Raw genomic sequence first — 24692 nt, forward strand, 5'->3', positions numbered from 1 at the left:
ACATGCTGTGCTGTGAGCAATGAAACAGGCACGGGCTGGAAGTCATGGCTCTTGGGTTTGAGATTCAGTTGTTTCTTGATCAAATCACTCCTTTCTGATTTAGCTACAAAATAATGGGGTTATTTCCAATTTAGCTACAAAATAATGGAGTTAGAATGAATGAGGCCTGAGGCCCCCTCTGCTTGTAAGATTCAAGAGAAAGGTGGTTTTCACTTGAATGCTGACTTGTTTGGGGGAATGGGCATACGCCGCCACGTGAGCGTCCCATTTCAGGGTTCCAGCCTGGCCTGCAGTCTGGGGAAAGGCGTCACTCCCTCTGGCTTCCCTAACATTTAGCTTCCCTTCCTGGACCAAAAGGAAAGATAAGTAAAGGTGTTTATTGTGCCTACACATCCCTTTACTTCTCACTTAGAATATGTAATCAAAGTGACTCAGGCAGAGCCATCCCAGCCCATGCAGGAAAGGGAGGAGTTCAGAGTGAAAGGTATTTGGTCAAGTAGGGAAGTCTGAGCTCTTACCCCATTGATGTTCAACAGACAGAACCACTAAACCTGACACAGACTTTGCGAACACTGTGATCTGGGACGGGAAACAGTTACCAGGTTTTCCACTTATCCTCATTTTGGAGACCTGGTGTAGTTTTGGAAGAGAGAGGAAAGAGGCAGGCTAATATAACATTTAATCAGTTTATAGGCCATATGTGAAAACTATGGAGCTATAATTAATTAACAAATACACTGAAGAGAACATTTAAAACACGAGGTATTTCTATGAATATTTTAGTGTTAAAATTGGGAGTGCAAGTACTATACCTCAGAAAATGTTAAATGTCCATGATTAGCTCATGTTTTTACCCAACAGATGGTTTAGAATGAAAGAAGGAAAGTAAATTTTGTGAAAAGACAACCCTTTCAACATCGTGTCCGCTAGCATGGTCCCACTTGCACGCTTTGTCAACAAGTGCTATCAGGAGTCAGTGAACATTCTCAGGATGGCTAGAGATGCAAGCATTACCCACACAGAAGCTTTCCCCTCACTTCAAACATGAAAATGGAAAATGTATGGAAATGCAGGCATCTTTGACAAGGCTAGAAATGCGCTCTCCTCTCATTGGATGCTGCCTTATGCTTTAAATCAATTCCAAAGCAGGATGCTTATCAAATGAATGTGCTAGCCTATTGTCTTGATGCCACCTAAAATCTGATCACTTGAATATTAACTCAGAAACCACAACCTTAAAAGCAGCACTGATACACAAGCTTAAGTGTTGAGAGCAAGGTCACTCTTTTTAGCTCCTTCCTTAACCTCGCATGGCAAGCCCATCTTCCAGTCCAAACACTATCCAACATTTGAAAGCACTTAGAGCTCTTCAAGGAGTGAGGGTGTTTCCCTCAAAGGAAAACTGGGGTGCTTAGCAAAGGGAGGGGGGGGGGGAAGGCAGGCCTCTGTCTCACTCATCTCTACCCTCCCGGGTAACCGAGCACTGTACCTGGCACACGAAGACGCCTCAATAAATGCTAAAGTGAGAGAATTAAATGGCTTAGGACTTAGAACTCTTTCTGAGTTTTCAAACTTGTTTTTCTTTGGCTCCCACTTATGCTTGACAAATAGATATGTATCTTTTAAAACAGTTTTCCGCCTGTTTTTCAAAAAAGGAATTCTACCGTTTCAACCCAGTCTCAGTATAACTGGATAACCTCATCCCACTCGGAGACTGGCCAGACGCCGTTGGGCTGCACGTTGGGGGGTGAGCGCTTCCAGTCCCACGTCTTCACGGGAATCTGCCAGGTCTTCCCATAGTTGGCTTCAATGTACTCGATGGTTTCGCAGGGCACGTGGACCTTCATGTCTACAAACTCGGTCCAGCACAGTGTAAACCTGGGAAACAGGTATCTGTGGCAAAACAGAGGCAATGGGGAGAGGGCTTAGGACTCCACACCGGACATTTTGGCTGAGGAACCAGCTGTTAATAACTGTTGCTGAAGGACAGTGCTCTCTCACTAACTACCTTTGGGGATAGATGTTTTTGACTGTCCAGCATCTCTTTTCCCTTCTAATGTTAACAGCATCCTCATTTCCCTCCTCTGTCCCCAGTCCCAGGGACTCAGACGGGCTGACCCTATCCCTGGGTTCCACAGATGGGTAACAGGCCCAGGGCTAACCAACTGTAACCATCTATTCTCTGTTGTTTTCTGGAAAATGTTTCCTCTCTTCACAACCTGGGAAGACCTTTCAGCAATGAGACTTGAAGTCACCATAGCACATCACAGAAATCTGAAATATCACAGGATTAAAGAAGAAAAAAAAAAAAAAAAAGAAAAAGAAAAAAGAAAAAAGAAAAAGAAAAAAAAAAGAAAAGGAAAAAAAAAGAAAAGAAAAAAAAGAGGAGCAGGGAAAAAAGCCAGATGTCAAAGTATAATCATATGGTGGAAATGAGATTTAACTGGGACATTCTTCAGGGAAAGGTCAGTTCTCACATATTCTGCTTTTGAACATCATCTTTATTACCAGAAGAACGAACATAAAGCCATGCACGAAAACGAGAGGCTGAACAAGTTCTAAAGAAAGCAACAAGTTCCTTCCACCCAAACCATGGGTGCTGGCAGTTTCGACAGCCCCAGCTGGCTTCTGAGAAAGGACGGCCACAGTGAATCTCAGAGCTGAGGAGGAAGGAAGACATAGCATGGCCCCACCATCTGCTGGTCCTACATATACTCGGCACACTCAGGATCATAGAGCTGCTTATTTTGTCATCAGACACATCCCTCCATCACCAGCCTCCCCAGTCTGATGATGGTCAGCAGAATGTCCGTCCACCTGTCCCATCCTATCAGGTTGACACACTAAAGTCAAAATGAGACGTAAATCATGGTCTACCTAGTAAGATAGGCCAAGAAACTTCTCTCTTAAATATTAGTCTCTACAGTCTCACCAAAACGGTGACAGAAAGAAAAACCATAGGTCCAGGGCAGACAGGGTGAATAAGAATACCACAAACTTTACAAAGGTAACATTTTGAACAATAAAAGATTTATGAATAAAACCAAAACATTTAAAATATATAAATAATATTAAGAGAATTCCAAGACAATTTAAATCAAACATTAATTTTGTCCTACATAGAGAGATATCCCTAAACTTTTTGTGATTTTCTTTTCACCAAGTAATTGTCAATCTATTAAGCAAAAAGAAAATTCCAATTTCCTAGGAGAAGAGAAAAGATAAACATAAAGTATAAAACTGATTGTAAAATGGGATTGGAGAGAGGAAGGGGGAGGTGAGTGACACAGAACACCTGCCATGTTCTCTGTCCACGTTACCAGTAAACAATGACTAACACACCATGTGTCTGTAATGTTGCCTTAGCTTTTAAAGCTAAGAAGTTCAGCTACTAAGTAGTTTGTACTTTACAGCTTTGATAGGATCCAAAATGTGAACAGACTTAAATTCAGACAAAGCAACCCTAAATCAGAATATATATTCAAGGGATCTTAACACACACACACACACACACACACACACACACACACTCCTTCCATTCATAAAAGAGTAGTTTGTTGGAGTAGACCATTTTCCCCCTCACAGACATCCTTAAAATCTGTAAAACTACTTATTAGTGGTTAGATAAAGTAATTTATCAGTTTAATTGTACAACCTATACACATAATTGTTAAAGAAAACACATTTTATTATTATTAGTTAGCAAGACTGAATTAGAGACATCAATTACAATTGAATCTGACCTTTTTTAACATAAGTTTACATTAATCTCTGAAGCTGGAGCAGCAGAGCCATTTCATTAACCACGTGTCTAAAATGGACACCATCCCCACATGCCACGACATTTTGAATTTAATTAAAACATCAATTTGCAACGATTATTACAAAAATAAATATATTACTCACAATCTGGGTGTTCCTGAATATTTTCAGCTGAAAATTCCCACGAGAAATGATTTTAAAGTTGGTCAGGGCTGCCACTTAGGGAAAACATTTTTTTTTTTTAAATAGACGTGCGTGGCCTGTGGGGAAGGTCCGCCGCTTGCGTCTACAGACGCTTATGGCGAACAATGGGTTAAATAAGAATTTCCTGTGAAACAACACAAATGGTTTATTCTCTTTTCCAATTTCCTCTCTTCTTTTAACTCTTAACTTCTTTTTCTTGTGTTATTTCAGTGCCTTAAACCCTCTAGCTTAATAGAAGTAGGGACAGCATGCATTCTTATATTCTTTTCTAATTTTAATAGAAAAACTTCTAAAGTTTTATCACTAAGTATGACTGCGCACTCTAAGTTTTTGGTATATTTTCTTAACCAGATTAAATGAATTCTAGATCCCTTTTATTCCAAGGATGCTAAAAATCCTTCCTTTTATTTTTAATCAGGAAATTTATCAAAGGTTTAAATATCATCTACTTAAACAATCACATAGTTGTTTTTTTTTCTCCCTTTAATTTTTTAATCCTTTAATGTTGAGAATTATACTAATACACACATAGCATAAAATTGTATTCGTGTTTCATTTAGGATATTTTTATCTGTGCTCACTTAACTGTAGTATTCCTTTTAAAAAATGTTCTTTATCTTGATTATTGTAGTAGTTACATACTGTATGTAAATGCGTTTGTCAAAACTTAAAATGGGTGCATTTAATTATATGTAAATAACGGGGAAAAAGCAGGTACAATAAAGCATGCATATAGTAAACAGTAGAAGATAAATTTCGAATCCTCGAGGCATAATTATTACTTCATTACTGTTTACTGGTGACTGGGACTCTGAAGAACAAAAATAAATATAAAAACGCCAAAATTTCAGAGAAGAATTTAGGTTTTAGGTCTGGAGTTAAATCTTGGCTCTGCCATTATGGCAAGGTGACCTTGAGTGAGTTACTTCTCTCCTCTGAGATTCAGCTTCCTCATATCTACTGGGAGTGAGAACATATAACCTATAGAGATAATGTAAAGCAGACAATCTAGCAGATACTGTGGTAACAATATCTTTATTGATGCTGTTAATATTATAATTATTATTAAATCTTGAGCCAAAAACGTAATTCTGAAGGCAAAGAGTAAAGTTTTGAAAAGGGAAAATTTTTATTCCTTCCTGAGTTTCTCTCCAATCTTTTAAAAATGGTAAACTTTCTATGATATTAAGCTTTTCTCAGAATTAACTTTGTTGAAAAAATAGTAGAATATTATAAAGACCCTTAGATTAGCTCTAAAGGTTTTCCCTGCCCCCCATCTAGAAAATACTGCAGTTCTTTAAAGCAAATAGTGCTGCAAAGAATGAAAATGGCATATGGCTGGGGGAATCTTCCAAAGAAACTACTCTACACAGCCATCCCGTTCTTTTCTCTGCCTTTTAAGGTCACGGTAACATGATAGAAAATCTGGGACTCACACCATCTGTCCAGACAGCTCTACCACTGCTCATTTCTTCTGTGAAATCATCAGAACACTTCACACTTCCCAAACACTGCCACCATAAAGAGCAGTTACAGCAGAATGAACGAAATGAGTGCTTAGAAATGAACAGTTCTTTTGAGGTTTATGGGTTTCAGATCATGTCAGTGAGAAGACATGCAAGCCTTAGAAGAAAATTTATGAATAACAGGATTATCATACTGGCTCTAGAAATTATTTTTCTTAGAAAAAGATGATATTATCATATGAGTTCTCTAAGAATAGATTTGGCAATTTAATCTCTAAATTTCTCATAAGACTAAGAAAAGGAATAGTTTTCTTTACCACCATGACCACCACCACCACTACTAATCCTATGTAATCCTATATAATAAAAGACAAACATGTAAATTGACCGTACCTCTGCTACACTCACCAGCCAATCAGGAGTGAGTATGCAAATTAACACACATAGATGGTGGTTAATTTGCACACACAGGCACCATGCTGAGAGTGGAGAGGATTGGGGAAGTTGGCTCCCCAAGCCGCCAGACGAAGAGCAGAGAGGGAGAGCTGGCGGCTTGGAGGACTTGGCAGAACAGGAGGTCCTGGGACGGAGACAGAGCAGGAAGGGAAAACCAAGAATGTGGGGAGGACCAGGAATTTTGGGAAAAATAGTTCTGGTGGCAGCCCCACGACCTGAAGTGGAAGCCCAGGGCACGGGGAGAACTAGGAATGCTGGGAATCGTAGTTCTGGTGGCAGATGGAGCTCCTGAGCAAAGTGAGTCTGGAGCAAGTTACTGTTGCGGGTGAGGGATGGAGGGAAAGCAAAGGTGAGAGACACAAGTAAAATCAGAGTATCTAGGAAAAATTAAAGGAAAGATATCCTAAAATGTATAGGAAATCACCAATGAAGCAAAGGGGGAAAAAAAAAAAGCCTCTATTATTCTGTGAACAACAAACCAAACTGGGTTGGAGTCTCAGACAATTTGCTCATATGACTGCACAGACAGACAGACAGAAATTCCCAGATTGGAGAGGGATACCCTGAGGGATCCCAGATTGGAAAGGGTGCAGGTTGGGCTGAGGGACTCACCCCCCTGTGCATGAATCTTTGTGCACCGGGCCCCTAGTAATATTAATAGCAGCTAATAATTACTTAACATTCAGGACATGATTATTCTCTTAAAACCCTTTTGTCTATCAACTCACTTAACCTTCAAAACCACTCTATGTAGCAGTTTCTATTATTATTACCATTTCACACTCGAGGAAACTTAGGTACAGAGGAGTTGAATAACTTTCCCAAGGAAATATATCTAGCTAGTCAAATGTAGAGCTAGGATTCAAAAGCAAATGGGCTGCCACCATGCCTTTAATTTCTATGCTATACTTTCTTATAGATTTTTTTTAAAGCCTCCAGATTATACATGAAATTTGGCATCTTTATCACATTCTAAATAAAAAAACTGTGGCTAAATGTCAACCCTCCCTCCCCCTTTCACCTAGTCATGAGAGTGTCAATTATATATTCGTTAATTTATCATCAGAACTTACTCAGCATGAATGTATTTGTCAAAAAGCAAATAAGTTTTTATCTATATACTAGAGGCCCAGTGCACGAAATTCATGCAAGGGAGGGGGACTTCAGCCCAGCCTGCACCCTCTCACAATCCAGGACTGCTGGCCCCTAACTGCCTCTGCATAAACTCCCCTAACCACTCACCTTCCTGATTGCCCCTAACCACTCACCTACTTGCCTGATCACCCCTAACCACTCTGCCTGCTGCCTGATCACCACTAACTGCCTCTGCCTGCCTGCCTGATCGCTCCTAACCACTCTGTCTGCCTGCCTGATAGCCCCTAATCACTCTGCCTGCATGATCATCCCTAACTATTCACCTGCCTGCCTGATTGCCCCTAATCACCTCTGCATGCCTGCCTCATTGCCCCTAACTGCATCTGCCTTGGCCCCTCCCATGGTGGCTTTGTCCAGGTCATTTGGCTGTCCGGTCTAATTAGCATATTACACTTTTATTATTATAGAAGATATAAAAGCCTGAGTAAATGTTACAATGAAATGATCAGTTACTATGATGCACACTGACCACCAGGGGGCAGATGCTCAATGCAGGAGCTGCTCCCAGTCTGCAGGCCCCAATCGCCAATGGGGCCTGCTGGCCAATCGCCTGGTCCCTCCCCCTGGCCTCAGGCCCTGATTGCCCCATCGGGTCTGGGCCCTCAAGCTGGAGTGGGGAATCAGGGGTGGGTGGTGGCAGAAATGGCCCCTTTCCCAGGGAGCCCTAGGGTTGGCTCCCTCCTTGGGTCTGGTGTCCAACTTCTTGGGTCTCTCCATCCATCCCTCCCCACAGCCAGCAGGCCCCAATTGGCCCACTGCCCACTCACCTTGGTGGTGGTTGGCCCCTCTCCCTGGCCATCAGCCCCCAATCACCCAATCGGGGCCAGGCCCTGGGCTGGGACAGGGAACTGGGGGTGAGTGGTGGTGGATGTGGGCGGCAAGGGAAGGAGGAGGTGGGAGGTGGGAAACCTGATCAGCCCTGATCACCATCCAGGCCTACGGATCCCACCTGTGCACGAATTTCGTGCACTAGGCCTCTAGTAATATATAAAAAGTTTTAAGAATATGTTCTGAGGTCAGTGTCAACTTGGAAATGCTTTATAACTTTGAGGAAAAAGGTTTGTATTATCTCAAACCTCCCGACCAACGTGAAAGCTCCTTGCCTTCAAAAAGGACCCAGCGATTCCAGGAGGGTATGCCACAGTGTGCAGAAGAAACCAGGACGAGTGTGGATTCCCTTTCTCTGTTACAGAACATTCCCCACTGTGCCCAATGGCTCCACACACTCAGTGATCGAAGTCATAATCTCAGCTTATTGGTGAGGTAAATTTATGCCACTAATTAATATCATGACAGTCATGATATTAATCAGATTAGTAATTACAGTATTAATAATATTAAATAACTAGAGGCCTATCACCAACTTACACCATATACAAAAATAAACTCAAAATGAATACAGGACTTAAACATAAGACGGGAAACCATAAAAATACTAGAGGCATCCACAGGCAGCAAAATCTCAGACATATGCCAAAAGAACTTCTTCACTGATACTGCCCCTAGGGCAATGGAAACTAAAGAGAAAATAAACAAATGGGACTACATCAAAATAAAAAGCTTTTTTACAGCAAAAGAAACTATCAACAAAACAATAAGAAAGCCCACTGTATGGGAGAACATATTTGCAAATGTTACCACTGATAAAGGTTTAATCTCCAACATCTACAGACAGCTTATACAACTAAATAAAAGGAAGATGAATGATCCAATAAAAAAAATGGACAATGGACCTAAATAGAATATTTTCAAAAGAAGACAGAAGGAAGGCCAAAAGGCACATGAAAACATGCTCAAAGTCACTAATAATCCGAGAGATGCAAATCAAAACAACAATGCAGTACCATCTCACACCTGTCAGAATGGCCAACATGAACGAATCAACAAATGACAAGTGTTGGCGAGGTTGCGGAGAAAAAGGAACTCTTGTGCACTGCTAATGGGAATGCAGACTGGTGCAACCACTGTGGAGAACAGTATGGAGCTTCCTCAAAAAACTGAAAATGGAACTCCCATTTGACCCCGTAATCCCACTCCTAGGATTATATCCCAAGAAACTGGAAACACCAATCAGAAAGGATATTTGCACCCCTATGTTCATAGCAGCCCAATCTACAATAGCTAGGATTTGGAAACAGCCTAGGTGCCCGTCAGCAGATGATTGGATCAAAAAACGATGGTACATCTACACAATGGAATACTATGCTGCCATAAAAAAGAAGGAATTCTCATCATTTGCAGCAACCTGGATGGAATTGGAGAACATCATGCTGAGTGAAATAAGCCAGTCAATGAAAGAGAATCACCACATGACCTCACTCATTTATGGATAATAAAGAACATTATAGACTGATGAACCAAAAGACAGATATAGAGACAGTAAAGCAACAAGTTGACTGTCGAATTACAGTGGGGAGGGGAGGGAGATCTGGGGGAGATAACAGAAGGACTTGTATACATGCATATAAGTACAACCAATGGACACAAAACTCTGGGGAAGAAGGGTATGTATGGTGGGGGGCACATGTACACAGATAATAATTTAATAATAAAAAAAAAGATAAATAACTAGAGGCCTGATGCACGAAATTCATGTAAGAGTAGGCCTTTGCAGCCCTGGCTGCCTTGGCCCTCGCAGCCCGGGCTTTGTTGTCTGGATAGTTGTTCCGCAGTCCAGCCTCATTAGCATGTTAGCTCTTTATTATTTAGGATAACAGCACTGATAACCACTATTTACTTAATAAGTATTAAGCACTATACTAAGCGCTTCCAATTGTCAAGTGTGTTGGAGAGGCAGTGGGAAATAGTGGTTAAAAGTATGAATTCTAGAGACAGGCTGGGGTCTGATCCTTCACTTACTTGCTATATCCTTCATAGAATATCTACCTCTTAAGGATGTTTAGCATTAGCTGTGTTAATACATGTGAAATGTTCATAATAGTGCCTGACTCACAGTAGCACTACCCACATTTAATAGATGATAAGATTTATGTTCAGAAAAGCTAAAGGTCACATGTTAGTTGTCGTTGAGGTTTTCCAGGTAGGCCTGACCCCCAAACCCCACCTCTAGGTTCTCCTTCCCATTCATTCTCTCTCAGAACTGAGAACAGGCCAACTGCATTACAAAGGAGAGCACAGTTACTCTAAAGTTATTTCTGTCTTCTCTCAACAAGGACTTTTACCATGGCAGCATTAAAAATGTTTAAAATGCCAAACTAATATACTACATTCCTTCAGTTCTGAGATCCCTCCCCACAAATTCTTCCATCTGTGACTCAAGTGTCTTATGATTGTAACTGGCCGTTTTTCCTTTCTTAGTAGCACATAAAATAATAGTGCACCTTACAATGTGTATCATCTTACATTTGACAAAATATGGTAGCTGTTACGCCCAATGGGCATCTTTCAAGGATTAGCCCTCAGCCTCTGTTAAGCACACAGATCAGAGCTTGCCCAGCACTCAAGGCCTCATTCCATCCCAATTTCCTCACTTCCCCTTCACTTCACAATGACTGCCTCACTGACCTTTACCCATTCCCAACCTTACAGTTCTAAAGGTCAATCCGTGTTTGGGCTCAGGCTCCGGGTCTAGTTTTTGTGTTCCTTGTTTTGGTTTTATCTTTCAGATAACATTCTAATCATAATGACTCTCTGGACTGACAAACCCAGGCATACTTCCTCCCACAGATGTCCTGATGGGTGGTTCTCACATTGCAAACATACCTGGGCTCTAAGGGCAAGCTGAGAGAGTATTAGCTAATAATGGAGCCTTGACAGAGTCTCCCCCACCCCCAATCTCTGAATATTTCTATAGCCCCTTTTATAAGTACTTATCTGAATCATACTTAAATTTTTTTCCTGTTTTGGCCTGAGTGCCTCCATTCCACATATGGTCAGTCTCTTCATAGAAGAAAAAAATGTCAAGTTTTACATCATCTTTTCCCTGGAAAGATAGTTCCAAGCTGTCTTCTACCTAAAGGGAAGATGAAAATCTTCACAGACTGAAACAAAGGAAATATATATCTTTTTAATTAAAAAGATAATGTTTTATATAGAGTATGGATTTTAAGACACATGTGTTTTCAAATTGGAGTACCACTGAAATGGGGATGCATCAGTAGCACAGCATCATTTCATTTCTTTTTTAAAAGCATATAAAATAATGCTGCTTCTTACAACTGATGACAACTCAGGGTAATGACTTAACAGTAGCTAAATTATCTCTCTGCAGAATTTCCGCTCTGTTCCTGAGCCCCTTTCTGACTAAAGAAAGAAAAGAACCACAGATAATCACTCCCTTAAATAATCAACTATAAGGAAAGAAGTTTTTAATTACAATCAACCAATAAGTACTTGTTCTATTACAGAAATCCATATACATACCATATGTACATGAAAAACATAGATAAAAGTTAAAGGTACAAAGAATTTTGAGAGTATTTTCTTAAGAAATTTATCCTACAAATAATTATGTTCCTACTGGACTTGTGCTTCTGTCTATTATAGAATCAATAACATAATTATTTATGCAATTTTTTCTCCCAATTAGTGGACTATACATTATTCACCTTATGTCCCAGGTGCCGACCACAGTGTCAGGCATAGAGTGAGGGTTGAGTAAATGTTTGCTAAATGACTAGAGTTCTATTGCTTCGACTTTAACCACAGGAAACATTGTATTAAATTTTCTTAATAAACTAGAATGTTTATGATAAGGAAAGTAATTTTCCAGTGACTAAACATACTTCTATTTTATTTCCTGGACAATACCCTTCTGGAAATAAGAAACTTAATAGGAAGGTGATTGCAAGGGATCATAGGCTTAGGGCATAGGAATCAAATTGTCTAAAAGGAGATTTCATCTAAGCTGCAATGACCTATTCCCAGCTGACCTGAGAAAATTTCTGTGACCTAGGGCAGATGAAATAAACAAGAAGTTCAAGCACTGTTTTGAAATGAGTCTGTATTTTTAACCCTTAGCAAGCAATGAAATGTTTCATGTTGATAATGATATGATGCCAAAGTGAACATAAAACTAAGTTACTCATGAGAGACAATATAATTTTAATAGGGTAGATGGACTTCTTATATTAATTGTTTATTACATACTGTATTAACTATATATTATATTGTTGCCAAATATAACGGGAATAAATTCATCTGCAAGAGTACAAGGTCTTTCTCTCCTGATCATTGTTAACAGAAAGCCAGATTTTCTCGTTTTCCTTAAAATGTAGAGGTCACAAGTCACAAGCTTCTGTGACTCACCCTGGCGAATACAGAGTGACAAAACAACACATGCAACGTTCTTAATCATTTCTGAGTTAATTCAAGTTTTACTTTTGAGACATGTTATTTACAAAGTAAAGCAGACTTTTATTACTGACCTTCCCGAATTTGTGTTTGAGTGGAAGTCCTGCATCCTGAAATGCTGAAATAATATTAGATTGATAATCTTGTATAAAAATTCCTAGGTCAACATCTTTACTATAAGGAATAATACTGCACTGCCGATACCATCCTAAAAATAAATAAAAATAAGAAAAATAAGAAAACAAAACAAAAAACTGAGTTTAGAAAAAAATCAGTCATTATTATAATGATCTTTGTAACAATGGATTTTATTTCATAGGAGTAGACTTATAGTGCTTCACTAAAATTATTTATTAAAAATGTTCTGGTTGATTTTAGAGAGAGAGAGAGATGAAAGGAGAGAAAGAGAAACATTGATTATCTACCGCCTGCACACCCACTACTGCCCTGACTGGTCATTGAACCAGGTAACCTATTGGTCTATGGGACAACACTCTACCAGCTGAGTCACATTGGCCAGGGTTAACTAAAATTATTTTTAAAAATTAGATCCTGCCTGATCGGTTTGGCTCAGTGGATAGAGCTTCGGCCTGCAAACTCAAGGATCCCAGGTTCGATTCCAGTCACGGGCATGTACCTTGGTTGCAGGCACATCCGGGGCGGGGGGTGTGCTGGAGGCAGCTGATCAATGTTTCTCTCTCATCGATGTTTCTAACTCTCTATCTCTCTCCCTTCCTCTCTGTAAAAAGAATAAATAAAGTATATTAAAAAGAAAAATTAGATCCTAAGATCAAATATGTGGTTATAGGACCCACCTGTTGAAGAATCAATCTTCCTTCCCTTCCTTTCTCCCTCCCTTCTTTCTTTTTACTAGTCTGAGCACTAGCATCTTCACAAACTTTCATAATGTATTTAAAATTTATCTTTATTGTTGAAAGTATTGCAGATGCCCCCTTTGTGTGTTTTTTTCCCATTGATTCCTTTCACTCTGTATCCCCACTTCCCAGGCCTTCACCACTCTATTGTCTGTGTCCCTGTGTTATGCATACCTATATATATAAAAGTCTAAGCAACTGAAATACTGATAGCTATCACAAGCACTGACCACCAGGGGGCAGACACTCAATGCAGGAGCTACCCCCACAGTGGTCAGTGTGCTCCACAGCGGGAGTGCTGCTCAGCTGACTGACTGGTGCCAGACGCCAGAATCATGGCTGGCAAGCACAGCTGCGGCAGTGCGAGTCTCTCCCACCTCTGTGGCAGCACTACCAAGCGGCAGTGGTGGCAGGCACAGTGGGGCTGGGATGAACAAGAGCAGAGTGATGCCTGGCCCAAGCTCAAGCTCAGCCTCCTCCCCAGCCACCTGCTGCTTTGTGCACCACTGCATCCCTCGGGGGATGTCGGATGCCGGTTTTGGCCCAATCCCTGCAGGCCAGGCCCTGGATCAGGCCAAAACCAGCACTCCGACAACCCCTGAGAAGTCCCGGATTGCAAGAGGGCTCAGGCCAGACTGAGGGACACCACCAGTGCACGGGGCCTCTAGTCCTATCTAATAAAAGAATAATATGCAAATTGATCATACCCTTGCTACCCCCATAAGCCGCATCCACAAGCCAATCAGGAGCAAATATGCAAATAAACCCAACCAAGATTGCTGCGGCCACGGAGAGTAGGAGGGAGGCTTGAGCTTCCTGGTAATGGAGGAAGCCACGCTTTCTGCCTGCCCTTGCCGGCCCAGGCCTCCATTCCAGGCTACAAAGTTTAAATGATATAAGATAAATAAATCCCCCCCAAAACATGGCTGTGGTACAGAGAGAGCAGGAGGCTTGGCTCCATTCAAGGCTACAAAGTTTCAATTATAGAAGATGAATAAATACCAGATACAAGGGCCTCTGCTTGGGTGCTAGGGGCCATGGCTGGCCTGCAAACCACCACAGGCTCCTTGTCCAGGCCACTCCATGCCCCAAGGGAACCCCCACCCTAATCCGGGACACCCTTCAGGGCAAACCAGCTGGCCCCCACCCGTGTACCAAGCCTCTGTCCTATCTAATCCTATTCAATAAAAGAATAATATGCAAATTGACCATCACTCCAATATACAAGATGGCTGCCCCCATGTGGTCAAAGATGAATGCTCCCATGTGGACACAAGATGGCCACCATAAGATGGCCAGCAGGGGAGGGCAGTTAGTGGTGATCAGGCCAGCAGGGGAGGGTAGTTAGGGGCAAACAGGCTGACAGGGGAGCAGTGAGACATCAATCAGGCTAGCAGGGGAGTGGTTAGGGGGTGATCAGGCTGGCAGGCAGAAGTTAGGGGCAATCAGGAAGGCAGGCAGGCGAGCAGTTGAGAGCCAGGAGTCCTGGATTGTGAGAGGGTTGTGTGACTGCCCATTTAGGCTTGATCCTATCTGGATAAAATTGTAGTTTGAGAAAAATCTACAATTCACATTTGTCAAAGAATAATAAACTATTAAAAATGGAAGGCTCTTAAATATAATCTAATACAACGCCCTCTTTTCATAAAAAAAAAACCAAACACATGGGTATAAAATCTCAAAACACATCACGACAAATAATTAAGAAGTATTTTTGATGACAATCAGTAAAACAATTTTGCTTCAAAAGTTAAACTTGCATATATCACATAAGTAAGTGAGATGTACTCCTTTTTGGCTTACTTTAGCTGTAAACTCCTTCTTGGGGAAAACCATGTGAATTTTTCACAAAATCTAATAGGCTACCAAATATCCCAGTCTAGGCCTGTTGCCCAACATAATTATTAATGGGACTCCCTTTCACTCTCAAAGGTTTCTTGAATTAGAAATAAATCATACAGAAATTCTATAAAAGCAGGAGCAAAATTAATTTTTGTACACATATAGTTATAATCAAGAAAGGAACAGTTATAACTAACTACAGTTATAAAAAAGAGGGAATAAAAACAACAAAATTTAAGATTCTAAGTAATTTGAAATTCCAAAGGGATTTAATCCAATGCACAGTGAAAAGAGATCCAGAAATCTTTCTCAGATTCTAAGAGCAACTTGTCTAAGGACTCTAGAAGCGTCTTCATTCCCCATCTCGAACAATTAGAACGCGGCAAGGCAGTGCCTTCCAATCAGTGATGCTACTGATGACCTGGAAAGGCTTGTGGCATTCCTTCCAATCTTTCTCTCCGCAGCAACTTTTGGTGCAAGTAAGTTGTTTGTATGATGTGCAAGTGAAGGAAACGAATAGTTTTTGTTTAAATGCAACAATAATCGTTGGGGTAGAAATAATAAAATGGTAATGTAAGGCTTACCTGAGAATCAATAGTTAGTCTACAAGTTCTGATGTAAAGTTTATACACGTGAATTATTTTTGGTAAACACACAGATGGCCTTCCTAACTCACTTCTGAAATTAATTTCTTTAAAGAAATCAATAAATTCTTGCTCCATGCTCTATATTTATTCTATCTATAAATATGACACTTAACCTATCACTGCCATTTTGCCATCTCAAGCAGTTACTCCTAAAGGGAAAGAGGACAAAACGACACAAAGACAAATGTAAAGTAAGAATTTTACCTAGACAAGTGCCACTGCTCAGCCAGAACCGCACTCCCAATTGCTTTAATGTTTTGGCTGCAAGTTGCAACAATTCCTTTGCACTCTTCCGAAAGGTCACAGCTTCCACAGTGCTATCATCAAGGTACTGCTACAGATATAATAAATGGTCAGCTATTACTGCCATTTCTAAATTGCTAGAAACATTTCTGTGACATTCAAGTTAAATTTGAAAATTAGCCCCATATATTTTTCTATTATAAAAATGAAGTTTCAGAGTTCTCTGTTAGTCACATATTTGTTTTATAAAACAAGACTACAGGAGTAGATTCTAGGAGACAAGTTAAAGGGGAAGGAACACAACCAGGATGAGGATTACACCTTTATTAACTCTCTCCTCCACATCACAATTTAGCAGGCTGGGCAAGTAGGGGAAAAGACGGCTAATTCTGAGTGCTACCCAGCATATCTGAAGCAAAATACAACCTGAGTCCAGGTGTCCACATATTTCCATATTCCCTGCTTGTTTTTCACAGACTGGAGCTCATTAATTATTATTATTATAATTTTTAATATATATTTTATTGATTTTTTACAGAGAGAAAGGGAGAGAGATAGAGACTTAGAAACATTGATGAGAGAAACACCAATCAGTTGCCTCCTGCACACTCCCCACTGGGGATGTGGCCACAACCAAGGTACATGCCCTCGACCGGAATCGAACCTGGAACCCTTGAGTCAGCAGGCTGATGCTCTATCCACTGAGCCAAACCAGTTAGGGCTCATTAATTATTTTTTGATAATTAACAAAATCAAGTTCAGGAAAAAATGTATATTACCCTACTTCTAAACTTCTTGGTAGATTGAGAAAATAATTAAAACTAAACAAAGGAAGTCAGGAGAGCACTTCCCTCCCTCACCACCAGCCAAACTATTAAAAACCAGAGCCATTAGGTGAGGCAGAGCCAGCAGGTGCACAGTGGTGGTCTGTTTAAGCATCAGAACCTGAGCCAGTGATGAGGGCTCCACACGGAGGGCTGTTCGGTGGGGGGAGCCAGTGTCTTAGCAGGGTGAGAAGGTGTCTGCGTAAGGGCAGTCCAGCAGGGGATAGCAACATCTGAGCAGGGAGAGGACAGCAGTCACACAGGAGAGGGGCAACAGAAATGATGGGAGGTTCAACGAAGAAGTAAATACATTAAGGATAATGGAGTCAGGTTTCTCACTGTTTGAGAAGGGAGTCACAAGTATTATATGAAAACAAATTAATTAGACTGGGGATATTAATGTGAATACACACATACAAGTACACACTCTACTCCTGTCATCAGGAGGACCTGTGTGCAGCAAAACCCAAATAGCAACAAGCACAACTAGCATCCTAGAGAAACGGTTGATTACAGGATTGTGGCAGGGAAATTTATAATATGAACCTAATACATCTTATGCCAAAAATAAGGAAGTGCTCAAAAAATGACAGAGACCTATCAAAATCACACAGAAGCCATTGTGAAGGTGTTCCCAATGGCAACATGGAACAATTAGGGGACCAAAATAAATAATGAAAATTAACTTAAAGGATAGGAAACCATGAGTTCATACTGGTATAAACAAATAAATTGAAAGTTTGATGATGATATTGACAATATTTACATAGTTTTAAAGTTCCTTCATGTCAAATACTATTAATTACAAAGGTAAAAAACAGAAATTTCACAGGCGTGAAGCCAAGTGATCAACTTGAATGTCGACAACAATGGAACATATTGATAGATGTGCAGCACCTGAGAGGATATAATGCAAAGAGCACAGCATCACATCTGTGTGATCCTGAGTCAAACATGAGGGAAGACCAGATAAAGCCCCAAATAAGAGACAATTTTTAAAACCCAAAAGTAACACGGTCGTGAAAGTAAAAAAAGGACTGTGAAACTGTCCCAGACTGGAGGAGACTAAAGAGACAAGGGAATTAAACACAACGTGATGCTAAACCGAATCCTTTTGTTATAAAGGCCATTATTGGGACAACAGGAAAACTTGAATGAGGATTAAATAATAATCTATATGTTAATTTCCCAATTTTTGTATTAATACCTGTAGAGAATATTCTTGCTTTTAGGAAATGCTAAATTATTTGAAGTTATGGGGGATATGGTCTTCAACTTACTCCCAAATATGGTTTATGAAAAAAATTATCTGTTTGCAACTTTTCTAAAAGTTTGAGAATGTTTCAAAATAAATGATTAGTTTTTAAAAAAAGTTTGGAGGCTGCTTTTATGACATTTTAGATTAGTTGCTTGTTTTACACAAGGCATTTTATTGAAGACTGTTTGGCGCCATCAAGTGCTCAAAGTTAAGTATGTTTGCTTCCATTTGAAAATGAACCCTCCTTGTCTTTTATTTATGGTTTTAACATAAGAAATGATGAAGAATGAAACATCTAAAAGGATAAAAAATTTAGAAAGTTATCTATCCCACCAGGCACACTGTATCAGTAATACCAACACATTAGCAGAATCACATGTCTGTTCTGGAGCAGTGAAGGACACATAACATGGTGAAGAATGGATACAGAGTTCCCCCTGATCATGTTACAAATAACCTCCAGACAGCATTGTAGTCTTGCTATGTGATGGTGTTTAAACATAAAAACTATGAGGCTATGATAAACAGATCAGCCCTCTAAACATTGGTCATTTATACTTTTTGCTCAAATGCTGATTCCCCCCCCCCCCCCCCAAAATCTCAAAAGAATAAAAATATGGAATTAATATGACACTATCCCTATGGTTTCTCAATAGTTTGAAACATTTAACATTTTATACTGCCTTCCCACAAAGATCTACAAATGAGTCTGGGCAAATGCTTGCTAGGTAATGGAGTAGCTCTAATAAGTGTCCCTAAAAAATAAAAAAATAAAAAAAATCAGTTAATTCAAATGAGCACCTTCTTCTCCAGGCATTTTGCCATGATTATATGATCTTTTTTTTTTTTTTTTTTTTTTTTTTTGTGCCAGGTACCATGCTACAATAGATACTGAGGCTATGGAGGTGAGTAAAGTAAGATGTCTGCCATCGAAAAGCGCACATGATCTAGTAGGGGACAAGACAGACAGTCACAGTTCACTGTCATAATTAGCATGCCAGAGGTAGCTACCAGAACAAACTCCCTTAGGGCAGAAAGGGTGACCGGTAAAGTTCAAGCACCAGACTGCATCTCTTCTGCTTCTTAATACTTTGTGGTGCGGATATGATGAGCAGTCCTTTAAGGGAACAAGGTTAGGAAGGCTCACTTGGGCCCTGAAGCCTAGGTCCTGGGGGTCAGCACAGCTGACCAGAAAAACCTCACATTTTCTGGTGCTGGGTGCTACACCAATGATGATGTAGTAGCTGGGACCTCTTTCCATGCTGCTCCTGTCCTTGTGTACACACAAAGGAACCCCAGAAATAAAAAGCAGGTGGAAGAAACAGGGTACCAAAACCTCACTGTGAATTTCACCGTTTTCCCATTATTTCTGTTTCATGTCATCTCTTAGAGCTGAACTTTCATGCCCTTCAAAATCATCTTTATATCCCCAGGCTCAGCAGAGCTCCTGGGAAACAGGCTTTCAATAAATGTTTATTGAGTTGAAAGCTAGGGCAGCAGAATAAAGTAAAGTTCAAAGGCACTTGGTCTTTGTGTAGCATTTACTATTGTCAAAAACCTTCATAAACGCAAAAGTTTCATATTCAGTACCAACCCTCTGAGAAAAACGATATTTTCCATGAAATACTCTCTAAGATTTTTCCCCCTCCATGGTCCGTTTTCTGCAGTGGCTTCCTCCTCATTGGAGTGCTTTAGGAACAGAATACGCCATAAAGTTTATGGGCTGTCCTAACTGAAATCAGAGGCCAGTGCTAAACCTACCAACGTCTACCCAAGTAAATGAGGTCTCCATACATATCAAACCATATTAAATATATAGTTTCTTAAGGTTAATGTTTAATCTACTTTAAAGAAAATAATCTAGAAGAAAATAGATGAATCAAAAAAATGTTTTCTACCCCTTTTTCCATAAGTACCTTTATTTCCATCCCCCTCCCTATAACTCTTATAAACAAACACACTTCCTTTAATTTAAAAAGTATACTACTTGGTTATCTCTAACCTGAAAGAATGCCCGAGCTTCTTTATACCTACACTCAATAAACCTAGAGTGTGGTATTTCTTCTAGAAAGTGCATTGGGTCTTTTGGAATGAGAACTTCTAGTCCATCAACAGTAACCTGTTGTAATTCTGGCCTGAAAAAACAAGTTAAGATTTATTATAAGGACTTAACACAGAGTGAGTACTGATAGCCTTCTCAAAATATACAACATAAGCAAAATAGCTAAACATCAAGCATATTTTCTTCAATTACCTCAGATATCACTTTTTAAGATCTATTCTCTTAGCAACTTTTAAATATTCAATGCAGCAGTGCTATCTATAGTCACCCTGCTGTATGTATATTACATCTCAAAACTTATTTTCCTCATAACTGAAAGTGTGTTCCTTTTGACTACTTTCACTATGTAAGTCTGAAGTTTTGAAAACTAGAATCATAAGGTTTACAATCTTTTATTTATGCCTTGCTTCTACCACTCAACAATGCAGGATTCATCTATGTTGCTGCACAGAGCACTAGTACAATTCGTTTCTCTGCTCTATAATATTACTGGTTGTATGAATATAGAATGGTTAATTTGGGGGCATTAATAAGAATTTGTTATGAACATCCTATATAAAAAAAAGCCTAATATGCTAAGTGCCCAGTTGACTAGTCATCTGTTTGACCATCAAAGCATAATATGCTAATGATATGCTAATGCAGCTCAACTGCTCGCTATGACGTGCACTGACCACTAGGGAGCAGATTCTCAATGCAGGAGAATTCTGCCTCCTGGTAGTCAGTGCACTCTCACAGAGGGAATGCTGCTCAACCAGAGGCCAGGCTCACGACTGGCAAGCACAGTGGCGGTGACAGGAGCCTCTCCCGCCTCTGCGGCAGCACTAAGGAGTCTGACTGACAGCTTAGGCTCATTGGGAACAGGCCTAAGCCGTCAGTTGGACATTCCTCGAGGGCTCCCAGATTGCAAGAGGACAGAGGCCGGGCTGAGGGAGCCCCCTAAGTGCACGAATTTCGTGCACTGAGCTCCTAGTATTTATATATATTTCTTGGTGCATTTGTGCATGAGTTTCTTCCTGTTGAATATTAACATTTCAAAACTGAGTTATATGAACTACATATTAGATGCAATTACTAAATGTCAAAAAAAAAAAAGTAAGAATTCATGACTGGACAATACAGGTTTCACATTTCCCCTGCAGACCCCGAATTTACCTGTCAAAAGCTCCTGGATAACGACCAAACTGTAACTTTCGAAAAGGAACAAACTTCCTGTCCATGTGACCTTTGAGGCGCAGATGGCCATGCCAGAGGTAGTTGCCACTCCTCTCGTGAAAGACCACCACGTGAATGGCATGTGTGGCCAGTTTACAGATGTAGTGCAGGGGGATTTCAGTTCCAGAAAGTGAGTCTATCCCATCCAGCCGGGGATCTTTGCTCTTGATCTTCAGGCACTGAAATCCCATGTTTTCAGCTATCCGAAACCAGCCTTCCTAAAACCAAAGAAACATCAAGCATGAATATTTAAAACCAAATACTAGCAGCAAAACTAAATGATTTGTACTGAATTAGGCCATACATATTTTTGTGCTAATCTTTTCTTTGCCAGAAGATTTGAAAATGGAGAAGTGGAGAAGGGAAGGAGATAGTAGGATAAAAAAAAGAAATAGAGAGAAACTACGTAGCTTGGAAGACATGTTCAAAGACTCTCTTTATGAAAATAAATATAAATTTTTTCCTTGAAATGAGAATGCTCGGTTTAGTGGTCTCTGATTAGTATCTATAAAATAAATGTTAGGATAGCACTAAACTAGTAATTCTCAATTTAACTTCTAATAACCTTTATCTTTAAATATGCTTGAGAAAAGTAGTTTTTTCATCCTATAGTTTATATCCTAACACCTTACACTGCTTCTATAAAAGAAGCCCGTTATAATGCAAATCAGTAGAAAACAGACCAAGACATAATATAAAACTAAGTGCATTTTCCAACATCATTAGTTACTAGAGGCTCAATGCACGGATTTGTGCACCAGTGGGGTCCCTCAGCCTGGACTGTGCCCTCTCAAAACCCAGGACTCCTTGGGGGATGTCAGAGAGCTGGTTTTGGCCCAATCCCCACAGGCCAGGCTGAGGGACCCCCGGGTGCACAAATCCATGCACTGGGCCTCTAGCATGCATACAAGATCTTTGGTTAATCTCTTCCTGCCATTCATCAATCTGTCCCATGCCTGTGCATTGAGTGTCTGCCCCCTGGTGGTCAGTATACATCATTGCTACCGGTTGAATGGTTGCTTAGGCTTTTATATATATAGTCTAGAGGCCTGGTGTCTGTGCACCGATGGGGTCCCTTGGCTTGGCCTGCGGGGATAGAGCCACAACTGGTTCTCCTACATCCCCTGAAGGGTCCCGGATTGCAAGAGGGTGCAGGCCAGGCCAAGGTACACCACTGGTGCACAATCAGGGCCAGGGAGGGACCTTAGGAGGGCTCCAGGATGTGTCCAGCCCATCTCACTCAGTCCTGATCGGGGCCAAACAGGGCCGGCCAGCTAGGGAGCGACTGTGGGAAGTTGGCTGGCTAGGAAGGGACTGTGGGAGGGCTCCAGGGTCTGTCTGGCCCATCTTGCCCAATTCTGATTGGGCCAATCGGGGCCATCTCACTCAGTCCTGATCAGGCCCAAGAAGGGACCGCGGGAGGGCTACAGGGCATGACTGGCCTGTCTCACCTAGGCCTGATCAGCCGGACCTCAACAGCAAACTAATCTACTGGTCAGAGTGTCTGCCCCTGGTAGTCAGTGTGCGTCATAGTGACTGGTTGAATGGTTGGACACTTAGCATATTAGGTTTTTATTATATAGGATAACATAAATCTCATAAGACAAGACTAATATAGATGGTAGATTTTTAGTCCTAATCTCAACAACCAGTGCTATAGATCATTAAACAGTGTTAATGATGAAGAACACCTTACATTTGGATAGAATTTACAATATTCAAGGGACTTTTATAAACAATATTGCATTTATTTATGATATCTATCCTCTGAGAAAATTTTTACTTCTAAAGATGGACAGTATCACCATCCCTTCCTGAACACCTTGAACATGAACCTGGTGCCTGGGAGGTAGGACAGCTATCTTGTGAAGGTGAGAGAAACGAAGAATGAACTTCAGTGATGCTAGGCCTGATGCCAGTGGCCACCAACAGCCACCAACCTTTAGACAAGGAAAATAAATTCCCTATTCATTTAAGCTATTATTTTTTATTTTTATTTATTTATTTTTTAAAATATATCTTATTGATTTTTTACAGAGAGGAAGGGAGAGAGATAGAGAGCTAGAAATGTCAATGAGAGAGAAACATCGACCAGCTTCCTCTTGCACACCCCCTACCGGGGATGTGCCCACAACCAATGTACATGCCCTTGACTGGAATCGAACCTGGGAACCTTCAGTCCGCAGACCGACGCTCTACCGCTGAGCCAAACCAGCCTCGGCTATTTTTATATTGAATATTTTTCAATTTCAATTACAGCTGATATTCAGTATTACATTAGTTTCAGGTGGCCAGCATAGCGGTTAGACATTTATGTATTATAACTTACAAAGTGATCCCCTGTTAAGTCTATACCCCCCTGACACCACACATAGCTATTAAAATATTATTGACTATATTTCTATGCTTAAACTGTCATTCTCTTGTTACTTACAGCTGGAAATATTCCTAATACAATTTATGAAAAACTTTAAATTTTGTTAAATGTTTTACATTTTAAATTGGTATTATCATACTATTTTGTAAAGATATTCTATTATCTGAAAGCAAATCATCTTACCTCATTCTTCCACAGATGATACTGTAGAGCAAAGGCAGTAAAGTCTCTTGGAACACAGAAAAAGTTGCATTCTGAAGTGGAGCCATGAGAAGTATTTTTTAATTGTTCCAAGTTTTTATTAATCAATTCCAGAATCAAAGGATCAATAAGGAACACGGGTACATTTTGGCTCGATGTTAGCATAATAAACTTTTTAACTGCACGCTGTTTGAGAGGAAAAGAATCCCCTTAATTTTACTAACCCAATACAATAATCTATCTTATTAAATTGTATTCATTGATTTTATAAGTATATATAAATTGTTTACTCAGTAGACACCATCCTTACTCTTATATTAAAATATTAATAATAATACACAGTTTCTATAGTTTATTAAGGAAGATGAACAGGTATTTATAAAGCAAAATAAAATATACATAATATTTTATAAGGTACAGAATAGTAAGCTACTAATTAATTGTACAATAAAAGGATAAGAAAATCTTTAATAGAGAAAGTGGTATCAGAGATGAAACTTCAATCTTACACATTTTTCTCTTGGTATTATTAGCTAAATCTTTTCAAGCAAAAGTGGAAGATAACAGATCTGTCAACTTTTAAAAATCAGTCATGTCAACCTTTTAAAAACCAAAAATAAATTGTAGGTGCATACTGCTTAATAATCTTTCTAAACAAAGACCTCAATTAAAATATATTGCCAGCTTGACCATCCCCATATACAATTCAACTCTAATTATTCTACAATATTGTTAGACATTTTTGTGCTGGGCAGTAATCAGATTCCTCAACTGAAAAAATAAATTTTAAAA

The 24692-nt window shown here is 40.0% G+C and overlaps 1 protein-coding gene across 3 annotated transcripts in view; it reads right to left on the minus strand.

The window, feature by feature from the left end:
• Window positions 1-1538: 1538 nt before the first annotated feature.
• Window positions 1539-24692, minus strand: part of FKTN (fukutin) — a 33369-nt gene continuing 10215 nt past the window's right edge. For 2 of the 3 annotated variants that reach the window (XM_084898675.1, XM_084898674.1), the window contains exons 4-10: window positions 23883-24086; window positions 21263-21540; window positions 20048-20180; window positions 15925-16054; window positions 12431-12564; window positions 10889-11016; window positions 1539-1893 (exon numbers count right to left, since the gene is read on the minus strand). In XM_084898675.1, coding sequence (XP_084754801.1) covers window positions 1680-1893; window positions 10889-11016; window positions 12431-12564; window positions 15925-16054; window positions 20048-20180; window positions 21263-21540; window positions 23883-24086 — 1221 coding nt within the window. In that variant the 3' untranslated portion in view covers window positions 1539-1679. The remainder of the gene's footprint in view (window positions 1894-10888; window positions 11017-12430; window positions 12565-15924; window positions 16055-20047; window positions 20181-21262; window positions 21541-23882; window positions 24087-24692) is intronic. The other variant, XM_084898676.1, reaches the window with a different exon arrangement.

Source organism: Pipistrellus hanaki, assembly GCF_964339955.1.
Source record: "Pipistrellus hanaki genome assembly, chromosome: 11".
Lineage (NCBI taxonomy): Eukaryota > Metazoa > Chordata > Mammalia > Chiroptera > Vespertilionidae > Pipistrellus > Pipistrellus hanaki.